Source organism: Neovison vison, chromosome 7, assembly GCF_020171115.1.
Source record: "Neovison vison isolate M4711 chromosome 7, ASM_NN_V1, whole genome shotgun sequence".
Taxonomy (NCBI): domain Eukaryota; kingdom Metazoa; phylum Chordata; class Mammalia; order Carnivora; family Mustelidae; genus Neogale; species Neogale vison.
Window position 1 is genome coordinate 108,209,987 of NC_058097.1, and position 16,074 is coordinate 108,226,060.

The 16,074-nt window shown below is 43.5% G+C and overlaps 2 protein-coding genes across 3 annotated transcripts in view; both read left to right on the forward strand.

Annotated features, from left to right (window-relative positions):
• The first annotated feature begins 1,074 nt into the window (after window positions 1–1,074).
• On the forward strand, window positions 1,075–9,853 carry CD3G (CD3g molecule). 2 transcript variants are annotated; one of them, XM_044257950.1, is made up of 7 exons: window positions 1,075–1,187; window positions 6,457–6,480; window positions 6,943–7,164; window positions 7,760–7,891; window positions 8,523–8,566; window positions 8,966–9,049; window positions 9,674–9,853. In XM_044257950.1, exons 1-6 carry the CDS (start codon window positions 1,133–1,135, stop codon window positions 9,029–9,031), a joined length of 543 nt encoding a protein of 180 aa, XP_044113885.1. In that variant the 5' UTR covers window positions 1,075–1,132; the 3' UTR covers window positions 9,032–9,049; window positions 9,674–9,853. The 2 variants fall into 2 exon arrangements, with proteins under 2 accessions (XP_044113885.1, XP_044113886.1); XM_044257951.1 differs by having other exon boundaries at window positions 8,966–9,045.
• Window positions 9,854–15,455: 5,602 nt separating this feature from the next.
• Window positions 15,456–16,074, forward strand: part of UBE4A (ubiquitination factor E4A) — a 41,859-nt gene continuing 41,240 nt past the window's right edge. The window contains exon 1 of the mRNA XM_044257939.1: window positions 15,456–15,539. The gene's annotated coding sequence lies outside the window, so the exon portion shown is untranslated. The remainder of the gene's footprint in view (window positions 15,540–16,074) is intronic.

A 16,074-nucleotide genomic window follows, 5' to 3' on the forward strand; every position in this document is an offset into this window, starting at 1 on the left:
CTCACCCCCTGAAAACTCACCCCCAGCTCTCAAAACCCTTGAGAAATACTGTGAGCCCCATCCCATAAGCCATACCAGCAAAGTTCCTCCCATTTCTGGTCTTTCTTGGGACTCCGCCCAAGGTCCTCCTTGGACAGCCTGGGACACCAGACTAAGTAGCTTTTTAAACTGGACGTTTGAATCCCAGCTCCAATACTGCCTACCCAGTGGGCCTGGGCCAGTCATGGAATTTTTCAGAGCCTAATTCTCTGCGTATGCCAATAAGGATTCAGACAAAAAGTTTGCATGGTACATGAGATACCACACTTGCTCAGTAAGAGACAGTTATTAATAACAATGTGATTGACTCACCAAGAGACAAGAGGACTTTTCTCCCCTGTGGCCTATGAGGATCCAAACTCTCTACGCTGCCCAAGTCAGACTGTAATTTACCTGAGGGCAGAGATAGCACATGTCTTGCTCCCTTCTGTATCTCCATCACCTGGCTTGTGCCTGGCACATAACTAGAGGTTCTGTAGATTTTTTGTTGACTCACTGATGGACTGGCTGAGGGAGCCAGGGGCCCAAGATCCTGGAAACTCAGTTCAGGCTCTGACGCCTGGAAATATATGGCTTGTCTTGTTCCAATTTTCCTACCTATTCTCATCCAGGCAGGCCCCTTTTTGATGATCTTGTCTCCAAAGAGCAGTGAAAAATTCCTGAATAAGGGCTTGAGCACGTCAGGATTCTCACTTAAATTCATGAGTTCTAGCAACCAGCTGACATCCTAGCAACAAGAGGTGGCAGAGATGTTTACCCCTCTCAGGAAGAAAGGGGCCCATCTCCTACCCAGAACCCAAGGGGTTTCTCTGTGCAAGCTGTCTCTGAGATGGAGAAGCAGTCCTCTCTCCCTTCCCCTCCCACGTCTTCCCATTCTCTACTCCTTCACAAGCAAGATACACACGCACATGCAGACCTCCTGAGGCCCCTCTCTGCCCACGTTTGAAGTAGAGGGTGGTGGTTCTGGATTCGAGCCTTCTCTCAGGGGCCCCAGGCTGAGGGATGCTGGGCGGAGCCAGACGAGCTGCTCTGCAGGCTGGCAGGCTGCTGGGAGTTGCTTCGTGCTTCTTTCAGGGGAAAGACAGAGACTGACATGGAGCCGGGGAAGCATCTGGCTGGCCTCATCTTGGCTGTCACTCTTCTTCAAGGTACGGGGTTCTGGTAGTCTGGAGAAAGGCTCAGGGGAAGAGATCATTACTGGGAAAGAAATGGTATTGGGATCTCTAACCTCAAGCCTACCTCAGACGTCACACTAGAATTCTGAGAAAGAAGGGCAAAATGAAGCCTCTTATTGTTCTCTGCTAGAGAGAAGCAGTGTCCAGGGGGAGAGATGGGGTCCTTGTCTCTTAAGAAATGAAAACAGCAGACTTTACTGGCTAGAGGGAAGACCCGGATGCCGCCATCTTAGGTTGAATGTAGCCCAAAAGGGCACAGGCCGGGGGACTGAAAAGAATAAGTGTGTGTTCCTTAACTCAGAGCTGGAGTTAGGGGGAGAACTATAAGGCACTCACCCAGTTGGTCATAGGGCCAACAGGTCAACAAATATGAGTGAGATCCTGTTACATGATATGCTAGGAGGATATAAGGAAGGATAAGAACCTTCTGCCCTAGTGAGCTTATAGTCTACTTGGAGAGAGAAGCTTCGGTGTCACTAGACTAAGTGCAAGGTCCAATATAGGACGCCTGGGTGAATATTCTGTTGGGCATAAACAATGGGAAGTGGATGACCTGGGTTGATGCCTGGAATCTGGACTAAAGATGGTTCTCCACACGCTGAGGGAAACACGGAAGTTGCTGGAATCATACAAGGATTACGTGAGATGTGAGGAAGAGAGCCTGAGGATGGAACCGAGAGGATATTAACCTTTAAAGGGCAGTTAGAGGGGCGCCTGGGTGACTCAGCGGGTTAAGCCTGTGCCTCGGCTCAGGTCATGATCTCCGATTCCTGGGATCGAGCCCCACATCAGGCTCTCTCCTCAGCGGGGAGCCTGCTTCTCCCTCCCCCCACCCTCTGCCTGCCTCTCTGCCTACCTCTGATCTCTGTCAAATAAATAAATAAAATCTTTTTTAAGAATAAATAAATAAATAAAGGGTAGTTAGAGAAAAACATCTCACAAAAGAGATAAGAGGACGATCAAAGAGCTGGAATAATCAGATGATGCAACACGAAGGGAGCAGAGAACTTCCAAAAGGAAAGAATCACCAATAATGAAATATTATAGAGACGTCCTGCTGATAGAATAATATATTTAAAAGTTTAAGCCTGTGGGATTTAACAAAATAAAGGCCACAATTGATTTATAACCCTTTCATTGGGGTAGTATGAGGGGAAACCGAATGGAAGTGTATAGAAGATGAGGATGGTGATAAAGTACCAAGTGTAGACTGTCTTTAAAGACGTTTGGATGAGAAGAGAATAGAGTTTGAGTGGTAAATAGAAAAGGACATAGGATCTAAGATGAAATATTTTTGAGTGTGAGAGAAATGTGAGCCCATTTCTAGGCTAAAGGAAAACACAGAGAGTAGAGCGAGTTCCTGGAGCTGATGTTGAAAGGGTAGAGATGAGAGTGGGGTCAAGGATGCAGAGGAGAAGGCAAGAGAGAGGAAGTGCAAATGGCTTTGGCCATGGGTAGGTGTGTAGTTGGGAAGGAAGCTGGAGAAGGTCATTACGGCATCTACGTTCTCAATGACCTAAGTGGTAGACGATGCCACTTGCTAAAACTGAGCTTGGTGTTCCTGAGCTGTAGACTCAAGGAGGACAGTGAGAGTTTAGAATGATTTCTGCAGGAAATTGGGGGGAAGAGCCACTGAAGACCATACAGGTGGAGGGGCAGGGCTGAAAGCCTGTGTGAAGCAGCTAGATATAGCAGAAAGAGCAATGGAAACCTGAACTCTGGGTCCGGATCAGCCACCAGTGAGCTGTGTGAACTTGGATGGTCCCTCCTTCCTATGGGCTCTGTCCTCTTACCAGTCAGCCTAGAAAATTTGGCTACATGAGCACTCAAATCCTAAAAAGAAAGAAGAATCACAGATGCAAAATTAAAGGATGTTAGCAATCAGTTGGACCCTCTCTCCTATAGAATCTGAGTTAGAACAAGGGGTCCCTTTGTCCCTCCCATGGTGATCAGGTGGTCAAGACGGGCCGCTGGTGAGAAATCTGCTTAATTGTTTGCTTTGCTTTTTTTTTTTTTTTTAATTCACTCATTCATCCATTCGTGCACTCACTCAACAAATATAAAGCTACCATGTTCCAAACTCTGTTAAGTACAATTAATAATCATTTCAGTCTTGCAAGAAGTTCTAAAACAGCTGACTCCTTCCAACTATTTCCATACTTTTTTTTTTCCCCTTCATACTTTGATTCATGCTTCATCTGTCCCCTCCATACACTCCACCTCTAGACACACTACTTCTCTGTCCTTTTCCAACCTATGTCTTTGCTCCGCTCCTCCTTCTCCCCAGGATGCCTTTTTCTGTCCAGCGAACTGGTCCAGGAACCAATCATTCAAGTTCCAACCAAGTGTCATTTTCTCTGTTAAGTTTTCCCTGTCCCTGACTCTTGGGCAAAATCAATAGCTTCTAGCCCCTTTCAAACGCATTTGCATGAATACTAAAGATAATTTATATGTTCTATTATGTTAGTTACATCGGTGTTTATTTTTCCTGCTTCATTGTAAACTCTTTGGAGGCAACAAGTTAGTTCTTTGTATCGCTACTCCTGTCTTTCACACAGCTTAATCACGTCAGGTACGTCAGCGTATGTGGTAAATGTTTGCATTCAATCCAATTGAACTGAATTCTGGTGCTACTTCTCTGTAGTACAACAAGGAACACAACTCCACTACTCTTGAGTTTTGAGACAGATTTGAAGGCTATTGAATAGCTACCCCCCACCCCAGGACGTCCAGGGTTTCTACCAAAAAAAAAAAAAAAAAAATGGATTACCAAGGCTGAGGATTTTAGAAGTACTCAAAAAGCCTTTAGTTCACGTAAGCCCACTTTTGATGGAGCTTTAGCTGCTAAAAAAAAAAAAAAAAAAAAAAGCAGAGTGGGGGCCTGGGTGGCTCAGTGGGTTAAAGCCTCTGCCTTCGGCTCAGGTCATGATCCCAGGGTCCTAGAATTGAGCCCCGCATCGGGCTCTCTGCTCAGCAGGGAGCCTGCTTCCCCCTCTCTCTCTGCCTGCCTCTCTGCCTACCTGTGATCTCTATCTGTCAAATAAAATAAGTAAAATCTTTAAAAAAAAAAAAAAGCAGAGCATTCCAGACCATGCATGCAATACTTTGGTGTATGTTGCCGTATAGTTCTGATGCTAACCATCCAGAATTAACATTAGACCCCACAGGTCAAGGGCACTGTGCCCAACAAGACTGCCCTCCCTTTGAGTTCCAGACACAAGTTCAGTGGTTCCTATACCACGTAAACTTCTGACAAGCTGGGTACAAACCTGGAGGGTTCCCAGATTTGACGATTGGTTACAACAACTCACAAAACTCAAGAAAGCACATATTTACTATTACAGCTCAAATTTTTAAAAAATAGATTTATTTGGGACACCATGGTGGCTCAGTTGGTTAGGCGGTTGCCTTCGGCTCGGGTCATGGTCCCAGCGTCCTGGGATGGAGTCCCACATTGGGCTCCTTGCTCAGCGGGGAACCTGCTTCTCCCTCTGCCTCTGCTGCCACTCTGCCTGCCTGTGCTCTCTCTCTCTCTGACAAATAAATAAATAAAATCTGTTTTAAAAAAAATAGATTTATTTATTTACTTACTTACTTACTTGTTTGAGAGAGAGCATGAGCAGAGTGAGGGGCAAAAGGAGAGGCAGGCTCCCCACTGAACAGGGAACCCCAACCTGGGGCTCAGTCCCAGAACTCCAGGACCACGACGTGAGCTGAAGGCAGATGCTTAATGACTGAGCCACCATGGTGCCCCTTTACTATTACAGTTTAATTATAAAAAATAAAATCAGCATTTTTCCAAATGAAGAGATGCGTAAGGTCTGTGAAGTCCCTGAACACAGAGCTCCTGTGCCCTCTCCCTGTGGAATCAAAATACATCACCCTCCTAGTACATTGATACACTCACCAACAAGGAAGCTCCACTGAGAATTTTATTTCCCTTGACTTTTGGGGGTTTTTTTTAGAGAAAGAGGGAGCAGTGGGAGAACAGATGGAGAGGTTGAGAATATCAAGCAGGCTCTGCGCCAGCACAAAGTCCAACACGGGACTTGATCTCACCACCCAGATATCATGACCTGACCTGAAACCAAGAGTCAGATGTTCAACCAACAGAGCCACGCATGGGCCCCTCCACTGAGTTTTTGTTTTAAGATTTTATTTTGGGGGCACCTGGGTGGCTCAGTGGGTTAAGGCCTCTGCTTTCAGCTCAGGTCATGGTCCCAGAGTCCTGGGATCGAGCCCCGCATTGGGCTCTCTGCTTGGCGGGGAGCCTGCTTCCTCCTCTCTCTCTGTCTGCCTCTCTGCTTGGGATCTCTGTCTGCCAAATAAACAAACAAAATCTTTAAGAAAAAAAAAAAGATTTTATTTTGTTATTTTTCGGAGAGAGAGAACAAGCAGAGGAGAGCCAGGCGGAGGGAAAAGGAGAAGCAGGCTCCCCACTGAACAGGGAGCCTAATGTGGGGCTCGATTCCAGGATCCTGGGATCTTGACCTGATCCAAAAGCAGACACTTAACCAAATGAGCCATCCAGGCACCCCTCCACTGAGTTTTTACTGGAGTTTCACGACATACGCATAATTGATTGAATTGCTGGCCATGTGACTGGATTCAGTCTCCAGCATCCTTCCTCAGCCAAGGCTCAGATTCCAGATTACATGGGTCTTGACCAGCTCCATCCTGAGTCATCTCATAACACAAATTCATGTATGGTCCAAAAGACCACCAAGGGGCACCTGAGTGGCTCAGTCGGTTGAGCATCCAACTCTTGATTTCGGCTCAGATCATGATCACAGGGTTGTAGGATCAAGCTCCAAGTGGAGCTCCATGCTCAGCGGGGAGTCTGCTTCTCTCTCTCTCCATCTCCCCCTACCCTCCCCCTACCATATGCTCTCTCATGCTTTCTCGCAAATAAATAAATAAATAAATAAATAAATCTTTTTAAAAATAAATAAATAAGCCCACCAAGAATAACACAGACACTTCTATCACTCGTGAAATTCCAAGGGTTTAGAAACCCCTTCCCAGGAATCCATGACAAAGACCCGACAAATTCTTTATTATACAACACCTTGAATTTAATTTGGTGAGTTAGGCTACAACCCAGGGAGGTTAAGTATAGATACTGCCCACTCTTAGATTAGGATATGTATCTTGGCCTTGAATGACCAAGGAAATGATTACCTCAGGGCATCTGGACAACTCTATACCCAGCTAATACTCTGTCTCTCTTCTGTCTCTATAGGTACGACAGCCAAGACGAAAGAAGGTAGTGTGAATGGCTTCTTTCTATCCTCAAACTCTGAGGAAATTCATGGAAATGTGGTTCCTACACTAGAAGTCCTATAGGACTGAGTGACAGAAGGGATGGGATGATGGGTAATAATAGCAGTCAACCAAACGACTGGCCAGTCACGATCTTTCTGGGCAGCTTTCCTGAAGTCAAGCAATTAGCTCTCTAATTCTTGGAGTAGAAACAGGACCCCAGCAGCTAAGCACTATTCAAAGTGGGACCCGTGAACCAACACCACTGGCATCAAGTTAGAAATGCTCCATTTCAGCTCTTTCCCAGAACTACTAAGGAGAATCTGAAATTCTCACTAGGTTGCCCAGGTGAACCATGTGCACAGTAAAGTTTGAGAAGAGCTGCTTCAATGGTCTTCTGATACCTCGAGGCAGGGAAAATTTCAGAGGAGAGATCTTTAACAGATGATGACTTTTCCCTTTTCAGAAGCTCCTGTGGTAAAACTAGATGGCGATCGAGAAGATGGTTCGGTACTTCTGATTTGTCACTCAAAAGACACAGAGATCACATGGTATAAAGATGGGAAACAAGAAAATTCCTCGAATGGTGCTAAGCTGAATCTGGGAAGCAGTATCAAGGACCCTCAAGGGATATATCAGTGTAAAGGATCAAATGGCACTTCAAAACCATTCCAAATATATTACAGAAGTATGTAATCCCCTTCGGTTTGTTTGTTATCTATCTATCTAGCAGTACTCGCTATTCTGGTGGGCTTCTTATCCCTGGTGAGCGTGGGAATAACCAGTTCTCATTCTCTCAATCTCAGCTTGCCTCTTTTTGAATATAACAAGACAGTTCCCTCATCTTCTTAGAAAAGCATACCTGGTCCTATAAAGCCTGGTTTAATTCTGGATAGGCAGTCATGGATTAGAGCCATCATCTATCTATATAAACTGAGTTGGGGTAGTTCAGGGAGACAGAGGAGATTACAAGGTGAGCAGCAATGAACTGTAGAAGGCAGGTGACCACAGAGAAGGGGATCTGATCTTCCTTCTATTTCACATATTTCCTGATGGTCAGACTTCATAGGTTTCCCCAGAATGCCTGGGAGATGGGGGGATATCAGGAAGTGTTGCATGCTTAAGTCCCAGGATCTTCCCAGGCAATTCCCCTAACAAACCCTGCACAGAGAGAGGAGTCTGCTACCCTAGGTGGATGCATTAGCACTTGTAGGCAAGAGAAAAAGATTTAGGAGAACCACTTTCACACCTTGAAGGCGCCTTGTCCCTCCCTTTCCCCATAGTGTGTCAGAACTGCATTGACCTGAACACAGGCACTGTATCCAGCTTTGTCTTCGCCGAAATCATCAGCTTTTTATTCCTTGCTGTCGGTGTTTACTTCATTGCTGGACAGGATGGAGTTCGCCAGTCCAGAGGTAAAAGAATGTTCCTCAGTGAGAAACGAGACCTCCGGGGACCCTCAGTTTCCTTCCTACCAAAGTAGCAAAGTAGACCCTGTAGAAGAGATGAGGTGGGCATGTGTTGCCATCTAGCCCAACTGGGTGAAAAGGACCCTGTTGTGTTCACAGCATATTTACCTGTCTCAAGAACCACCTCCCTCTGATTTTCCTCTGATTCCTCTGAATTAAAAAAAAAAAAAAAAAAACTACTTGATGAACTAAGACATACAGAGAGAAACATACATGAATGGCAAGCACACAGCTAAACAAGCAAACACACCCATGAATCCAACACCCAGTTCAAGAATGAGAGTATTACCCACACCCTAGACATCCCCCTTGGGGTCAATTCCAGCCTCTACCCATCCCCCAAAACCAGTATTATCCCGACTTATTGATCAAATTTTGCCTGTTTACATTTCTTATGTCAATGCACCCATACAAAAGTACTCCTGTGTGTGTGCTTCTGTTACTCAAAAAACATGCCTGTGAAATCTTTCCACCTTGCTGTAGTTCACTCACTCATTACTGTTTAGTACTCCAGTGTGTGAATATAACCCAATTTCTTAGCCTACCTTGCGTTTTTTTGTTTGTTTGTTTTTTGTAGCTTCAGACAAGCAGACTCTGTTGTCCAATGACCAGCTTTACCAGGTAAGGGAGGGGGGAATTAATAATTACTATAATTAATAGTACAATTTGGGGGTGGGGGACAAGTTATTCAGAGGAGACCATACAGATAAGGAATTGCTTAGGGCACACAGGTTGATTACATAGTCACACTTTGGGTAGAATGGATGAAATGAAGAGAAAGGTTGAGAGAGACTAAGGTGTGGATCCAGTGAGAAAAAGCTGAAGAAACACGGAGAGGGACACCCAAAGAAACTGTAGACAGAGCCTCCGACCTCCTTGTCCTCTTTCCACCCCCAGGATCGTGAAGCACCCACTCCAAAGCCTTGCACACAAAAAGCATTCAATAAATGAGCATCAAATTAATTCACAGATGAGGAGGGAGGAGGGAAAATGAGTTTATGACTGTGATGTTCTTTTTAGCCCCTCAGGGATCGGGAAAATGACCAATATGGCCACCTTCAAGGAAAGCGATTGAGGAAAAATTGAACTCAGGACTCAAAGTAGGTATGTCCTTCTACACCAGTTCTAAAAAATTACCTTTTCTGGGGAGCCTGGGTGGCTCAGTAGGGTAAATGTCTGATTCTTGATTTTAGCTCGGGTCATGATCTCAGGGTTGTGATATGGAGCCCTGCACTGGGCTCTGTGCTCAGCGCAGAACCTGCTTAAGATTCTCTCTCTCTCCCTCTTCCTTTGTCCCTCTTCCCCAGTGCCTGCTCTCTCATGAAAAACAAAACCTTTCCTTTACCTGCCTTCCCATCTGTTGCGAAGCCTATCTCCTTTTTCCAAGAAGCTATAAGCTTAGGGGAGGGTAGGTGACTGATAGTTCTTTGTCGTGAGGGGGCTATCCTGTTCATTGTAGGGTTGTCAGCAGCATCCCTGACCTCTCTCCACCAGATGCCAGGAGTACCCCCAGATGTAACAACCAAAAATATCTCCAGATATTTCAAGTGTCTCCCCCAGGGCAAAATCAACATTCATTACAAACCCCTGACCTCTATTAACCTCTCGATCAACCAATCAAGCAATCAGGAGTTCTGATTCAATCAGTCAAGTTTCAGTCAAGAAAACAGGACCCAAGCATTATTTGGTTTTCTGAACCAATCCCAATTTTTCTTTTTTTCAATCCAGGTGTTCTCCATGCTGGATAGATCCCAGAAACATGGCATTACACTTTGGAACACTCCTAGAAGAGAGACTTTCAGCCCTAATTCTAGACTCAAGTTTCCCAAAGGTGACAAATGGAGAAGAAAGTCCATCAGAGCAAATATGGATTTTTCTCAAAATAAAACTAAAAGGAAAGTAAAAATATGTATGGTGTTGCATGAGCGCCACCTATTGGGAGGTAATTTTCCTGTAAAAGAAAATTGAAAAGGTCCCATAACCCCCTCTATTTGAATATTGCTTTTTAAACTTCTAATTTTTATTTACTTTCTGTAATTTACTTTCGCAATTTACATCGTCCAGATATGCAATGAAAGGTCTCCCTCCACCTCCATCCCCAGCCATTCAGATGTCCTTTCCAGAGACAAACAATATACTAGTTTCTTATGTATCTTTATAAGGTAAATATATAGGTATTTAAATCAGAGGTATTCTAGGCATACATGAGCAAACTTTCTTTTTTTTTCATAAGCACTCTTAAGTACACATGATTCTTCCCTTCTCTATTTTTCACACAAATGGTGTCATACTATACATCTTGCACTTTTCACCTAATAAACCTTAAGATTATTTCATATCAGTAAGTAAAGCAGTCTTTTTAAAGTGCAACCACATTACATAGATTCGCTATGATTTATTTAATCACCCCACATGGACAGACAAAATATTGCTGCCAACATTTTGCTCTTGCAATGCTGCAATGACTAACGTTGTCTAAGTGTCATTTTAAAAACAATTTTATAGGGGGTGCCTGGGTGGCTCAGTTGGTTAAACGACCTGGGATCGCATCCAGCATTGGGCAATCTGCTGAGCGGGAAGTCTGCTTCTTCCTCTGACCCCTTCCCCTCTCATGCTCTCTCTCTCTCAAATAAATAAATAAAATCTTTTTAAAATAAAATAAATAAAAATAAAGGGCACCTGGGTGGGTCAGTGGTTTAAAGCCTCTGACTTCGGCTCAGGTCATGATCCCAGGGTCCTGGGATCGAGCTCCGCATCGGGCTCTCTGCTCCACCGGGAGCCTGCTTCTTTCTCTCTCTCTGCCTGCCTCTCCACCTACTTGTAATCTCGGTCTGTCAAATAAATACATAAAATCTTTAAAAATAAATAAATAAATAAATAAATATAAATAAAAATAATTGTACACGGGCTCCCAGGTGGCTCTGTCATTAAACGTCTGCCTGCAGCTCAGGTCATGATCCCAGGGTCCTGGGCCCGAGCCACTAGTTGGGCTCCCTGCTCAGAGGGAAGCCTGCTTCTCCCTCTCCCTCTGCTTTATGTTCCCTCTCTGCTGTGTCTCTCCCTGTTAAATAAATAAAATCTTTTAAAAAATAAAAATAATTGTATTGAGATATAATTTACATGCTATAAAATTCAGTCATTTTAACCGATTTCCCCTGTTCTCAGTGACTTTTACAAAATTTACCCAGCTGTGTAATCACCATAATCATTAGAACGTTTCCATCACCCTCTTAAGATTTCTTTTGCTGTTTGCAGTCATTCCCTGTTTCCAATCTCAGCCCCAGGCAACCACTAATCTCTTTTCTGTCAGATTTGCCTTTTTTGTACATTTCATATAAATGAAATCATGCAATATGCTGTTAATTATACAATGTGTTGGATATTTTCATGCTAATCTTTTTGTGGACCTCACATCTTCATTTCTCTAGGAAGTGAAGAACTGCTGGGTTGTATAACAAATTTATGTTTAACTTTTTAAAATTCCCTGGACCATTTACATTCCCACTAGCAATGGATAAGGGTTTCTATTTCTCCAAATCCTGACCAATATCTGTTACCTCATTTTTTTTTTTAGTATAGCCATTCTCCTAGGTATAAAATGGTATCTTATTGTACCTTTAATTTGCATTTCCCTAATAACTGATGTTATTGAACATCTTTTCATATACTTGTCCACCATTCTTTTATCTTTGGTGAAATGTCTATTCTAATTTTTTTTAATTTGGATTGTTTGTATGTCTTACTATTGAATTGAAAGAGGTCTTTATATTTTGAATACGAGTCCTTTATTACATATAAGATTTGCAAATACATCTACTAGTCTGAGGCTTATCTTTTCATTCTCTTCATGGTGCCTTTTGAAGCCAAAAAATTTTTAATTTGGATGAAGCTCATTTTACCTATTTTTTTAATAGATTGTGCTTTTGGTATCATTCCTAAGAAATCTTTGCCAAACCCAAGGTCACAAAGATTTCTCCTATGTCTTCCTTTTATAGTTTCGAAAGCTTCATAGTTTTATTGCTGACAAATGTAATTTTGTACATACTTAGGACAATTCATAACAAATACAAATAAATGAGATTTGGAAGCCATAATGTATTTGCACTTATAATTTTATTAAATATTGCCAAATTGCACTTCATGGAGGTTACTCCCAATTACAATAATTGAGAGTGCTTTTTGCTCCATATTTTTTGAACTTTGCCAATCTGATAAGTTAAACGTGGCATTGGGACACCTGGGTGGCTCAGTTGGTTAAGCCGCTGCCTTCGGCTCCGGTCATGATCCTCGGGCCCTGGGATCGAGTCCCACATTGGGCCCCTTGCTCAGCAGGGAGCCTGCTTCCTCCTCTCTCTCTGCCTGCCTCTCTGCCTGGTTGTGTGTACTCTCTCTCTGACAAATAAATAAAATCTTTTTTAAAAAAAAGTTAAACGTGGCATCTCAGTATAGTTTTAATTTATGTTTTCCTTATAAAAAATAGAAGAAGTGAACCATGTGTTTTTCCTTCTCATGATATATAGGGTCATATTCTTTTATTTTTTCTTATTGACTTGCAACAGCCCTTTACATATGTGGAAAACTAGATCTTTTGTTTGTGATATTAGTTGCAGATATTTTTCCAGTTTTGGTATTCATTCTTTGACTTGATGATGATTGGTTTTCTGTGTACATTTTATTTACCTGCATATAGTAGAATTCACTGGTTTCTTTCAGCTTCTAGGTTGTTTCCTATTTAGAAAGGTCTTCCCCAATTTAACATTTTTCTTTCAGGGGCACCTGGGGCTCAGTCAGTTAAGCATCTGTCTTCAGCTCAAGTCATGATCCCAGGGTCCTGGGATCCAGCCCCATATTGGGCTGCCTGCTCAGTGGGAAGTGCCACTCCCAACTGCTCATTCTCTCTCTCAAATAAAGAAATAAAATCTTGGGGTGCCTGGGTGGCTCAGTGGGTTAAAGCCTCTGCCTTCGGCTCAGGTCATGATCCCAGGGTCCTGGGATCGAGCCCCGCATCGGGCTCCCTGCTCTGCGGGGAGCCTGCTTCCTCTGTCTCTCTCCTGCCTCTCTGCCTATTTGTGATCTCTGTCAAATAAATAAATAAAATCTTTTAAAAAAAATGTTTAAAAAAAAAGAAACAAAATCTTTTTTTTTAAAGATTATTATTTTTTAAAAGTTTTTCTATAACTTCCTCTGACCTTTTTATGGTTTCATTTTATACATTTAAATGAATGATCCATCTTGAGTTAATTTTAATGTAAAGGCCTAACATACTAACTTGCACACTGCATAGCTACCCAGTCATTCCAGAACTACTTTTTGAATTATCCATCTTATGTCCATTGATTTTTGGGTTTTTTTTAAAGATTTTATTTATTTATTTGACAGAGAGAGAGAGACAGTGAGAGAGGGAACACAAGCAGGGGGTGTGGGAGAGGGAGAAGCAGGATTCCTGCCCAGTAAGGCGGCCATGTGGGTTTCAGTCCCAGGACCCTGAGACAAAAACCTGAGCCAAATGCAGACACTTAGTGACTAAACCACCCAGGCACTCCATGCCCATTAATTTTAAGTTACCACTCCACCCTCACCAGACTGTAAGCTCCAAGCAGGAAAAGACTTGTGTACTTTTTACTAATGTATTTTCAAAAACTAGCATAATGCTGGAATAAGACTAGCATTCAAAGATTGCACAGGGCTGTGTGTGGGTGTATAGCTGGGTGGGAGGCGAAATACACATAACATGAAATTTACCATTTTAAATATTTTAAGTGTACTATTCAGTGGCATTAAATACAATCACAATGCTGTGCAACCACCACCACAAACATTTTGGGAACTTTTTTCATCATCTTAACCTCTGTACTCACTAAAAAATAATTCTCGGGGCACCTGGGTGGTTCAGGTCTCTGAAAGCCTATGCCTTTGGCTCAGGTCATGATCTCAGGGTCCTGGGATGGAGCCCTGTGTCGGGCTCTCTGCTCAGCAGGGAGTCTGCTTCTCCTCTTTCTCTGCCTGCTGCTCTGCCTACTTGTGATCTCTCTCTCTGTGTCAAATAAATAAATAAAATCTTTAAAAAATAATAAAAATAAAAATAAAAAATAATTCTCCATTCTTCCCTTCCTCCAGACCCTGGTAACCTCTATTCCACTATTCTATCCCAATGAATTTGCCTATCCCAGGTATAACATATAAGTGGAATCATACAATATCTGTCCTTTTGTGTCTGGTTTTTTTCATATAACATAATGTTTTCAAGGTTTATCCATGTTGTGGCATGTATTAGAATTTCAGACCTTTTAAGGCTAGATAATAGTCAATTGTATGTATATACCACATTTTGTTTATCCATTCATTTGTCAATGCACATTTTGATTAGTTTCCCCCTTTTAGCTATTATGAATAACATTGTTATGCGCATTGATGTACAAATATCTGTTTGAGTCCCTGCCTTCAGTCCTTTGTGGCATATACTCAGAAGCAGAATTGCCGTATCATACAGTAATTCTGTTTAACTCTATGAGGAACCACCAAAATTTTCCCAAAGTGCTGCAATATTTTACAATCCCATCAGCAATGCCCAAGGGTTCCTTATTTCTCCTCCTCTTCACCAACACTTATTTTCCAGTTTTTTTGTTAATAGACTTCCTCAAGGATGTGAGGTATTATTTCATTGCAGTTTCAGTTTGCCTTAGTGTCACCAAGCATCTTTTTCATGGGCTTATTGGCCACTCATATATCTTCCTTGAAGGAAAGTCTTTTCAAGTCCATTGCCCATCTTTTAATCACACTGTGGTTTGTTGTTGAGTTGTAGAAGTTCTTTATATATTTTGGACATTAATCCTTTATCAGACACGTGATTTACAAATATTTGGTCTCATTCTATGCATTGTCTTTTCACTTGCTCTCTTGAAAAGTATGCTGCTTTCACTGCCTTTGTATACCTCAAAGTAACCTTGTAGCATGCATGTTGTCACCCCTTCACAGATAAAACTGAAAGCCAACCCTAGCATATCTTAGCACACTGCCTGACACCTAATAAGAGCTCAAAACTTTCTATTAGTGTTATTGCTGTTATTCTTGTTGCTGTTGCCCCAGAGATAATGATAATCTATGAAGAGTAACAGAACCTGCTTCAAAAGGGCATGTCACTGAAGGGAAAAATAGAAAGGAAAGCCCACAGAGGTTGCCAGCAGCACCCAGGATCACCAAGTCATGGCCCCTCGCAATACACCAGATTTCAAAAACGGCCTAGTGTTTCACCAAACTCCAAACTAACCACCACCCCATGCCCCCGCCCCCTGACCCGCCCCCCCGGCCCTCCCCCGGCCCGCCCCCGACCCGCCCCCGACCCGCCCGGCCGGAGCCCAAGGCCACTTCCGGCCACTTCCGCCCCGCCCAGCCAGCCAGCGCGTGCGCTGTGGAGATGTTTGCGCGCCAGTTCCCAGCGCAGAGGGGCACACCCTGTTTCCGGCGCCCTGATGAGATTCCACAAGGCCCGGCGCCTGATCATGATGTAAGTTCCGGTTGCCGTGCTGAGTCGGAAGTGGGAACCCTTCGGCCCCTGAGGCTTGTCGTGTCGTCGCTGGTGGCCCTTCAGGCTCTGGTAAGAGGAAATAGCTTGACGGGAGGGGATCGTTGAGTTTGCGATGAGATTTTCTTCTCCTAGCTGAATGCCACTCCAAGTCTCTGCATTCTTGCCTCCAAAATTGCTTCTCCTGTGCCTTCCTGACCCTTGACCCTCTCCCTCGTGAACTTCGACCCTTTCTGATTTGGGACCCCTTTATGGCACCTTCTGGCACCTCTCCCCCTTTTGCCATTCCCTTCCAGGAACAGGCCACAATGCTGGCCTTGCGTTATCTTTGACTTCCTTTCTCTAGAACGAGCGCCGAGTGGGTGGGTCTCCCTCCTTGCCAGGAATCCCTTGTGGAACCTGGAGAGATGAAATGCAAAGCGTAAACAACAAACAGCCAGATGTCAGAGAAGGGGGAATTAAGCACGATTCGCAGCAGTGAAACCAGTTGAATACATATGGCAAGATATTAACATTTCTTAAGGCAGGTGATCATTTCACTACTCAAAACTCCCCTGGCACTGTGCTTCGTGCTCCCTCATCAGTAGGTCCTGGAGGACACTGATAA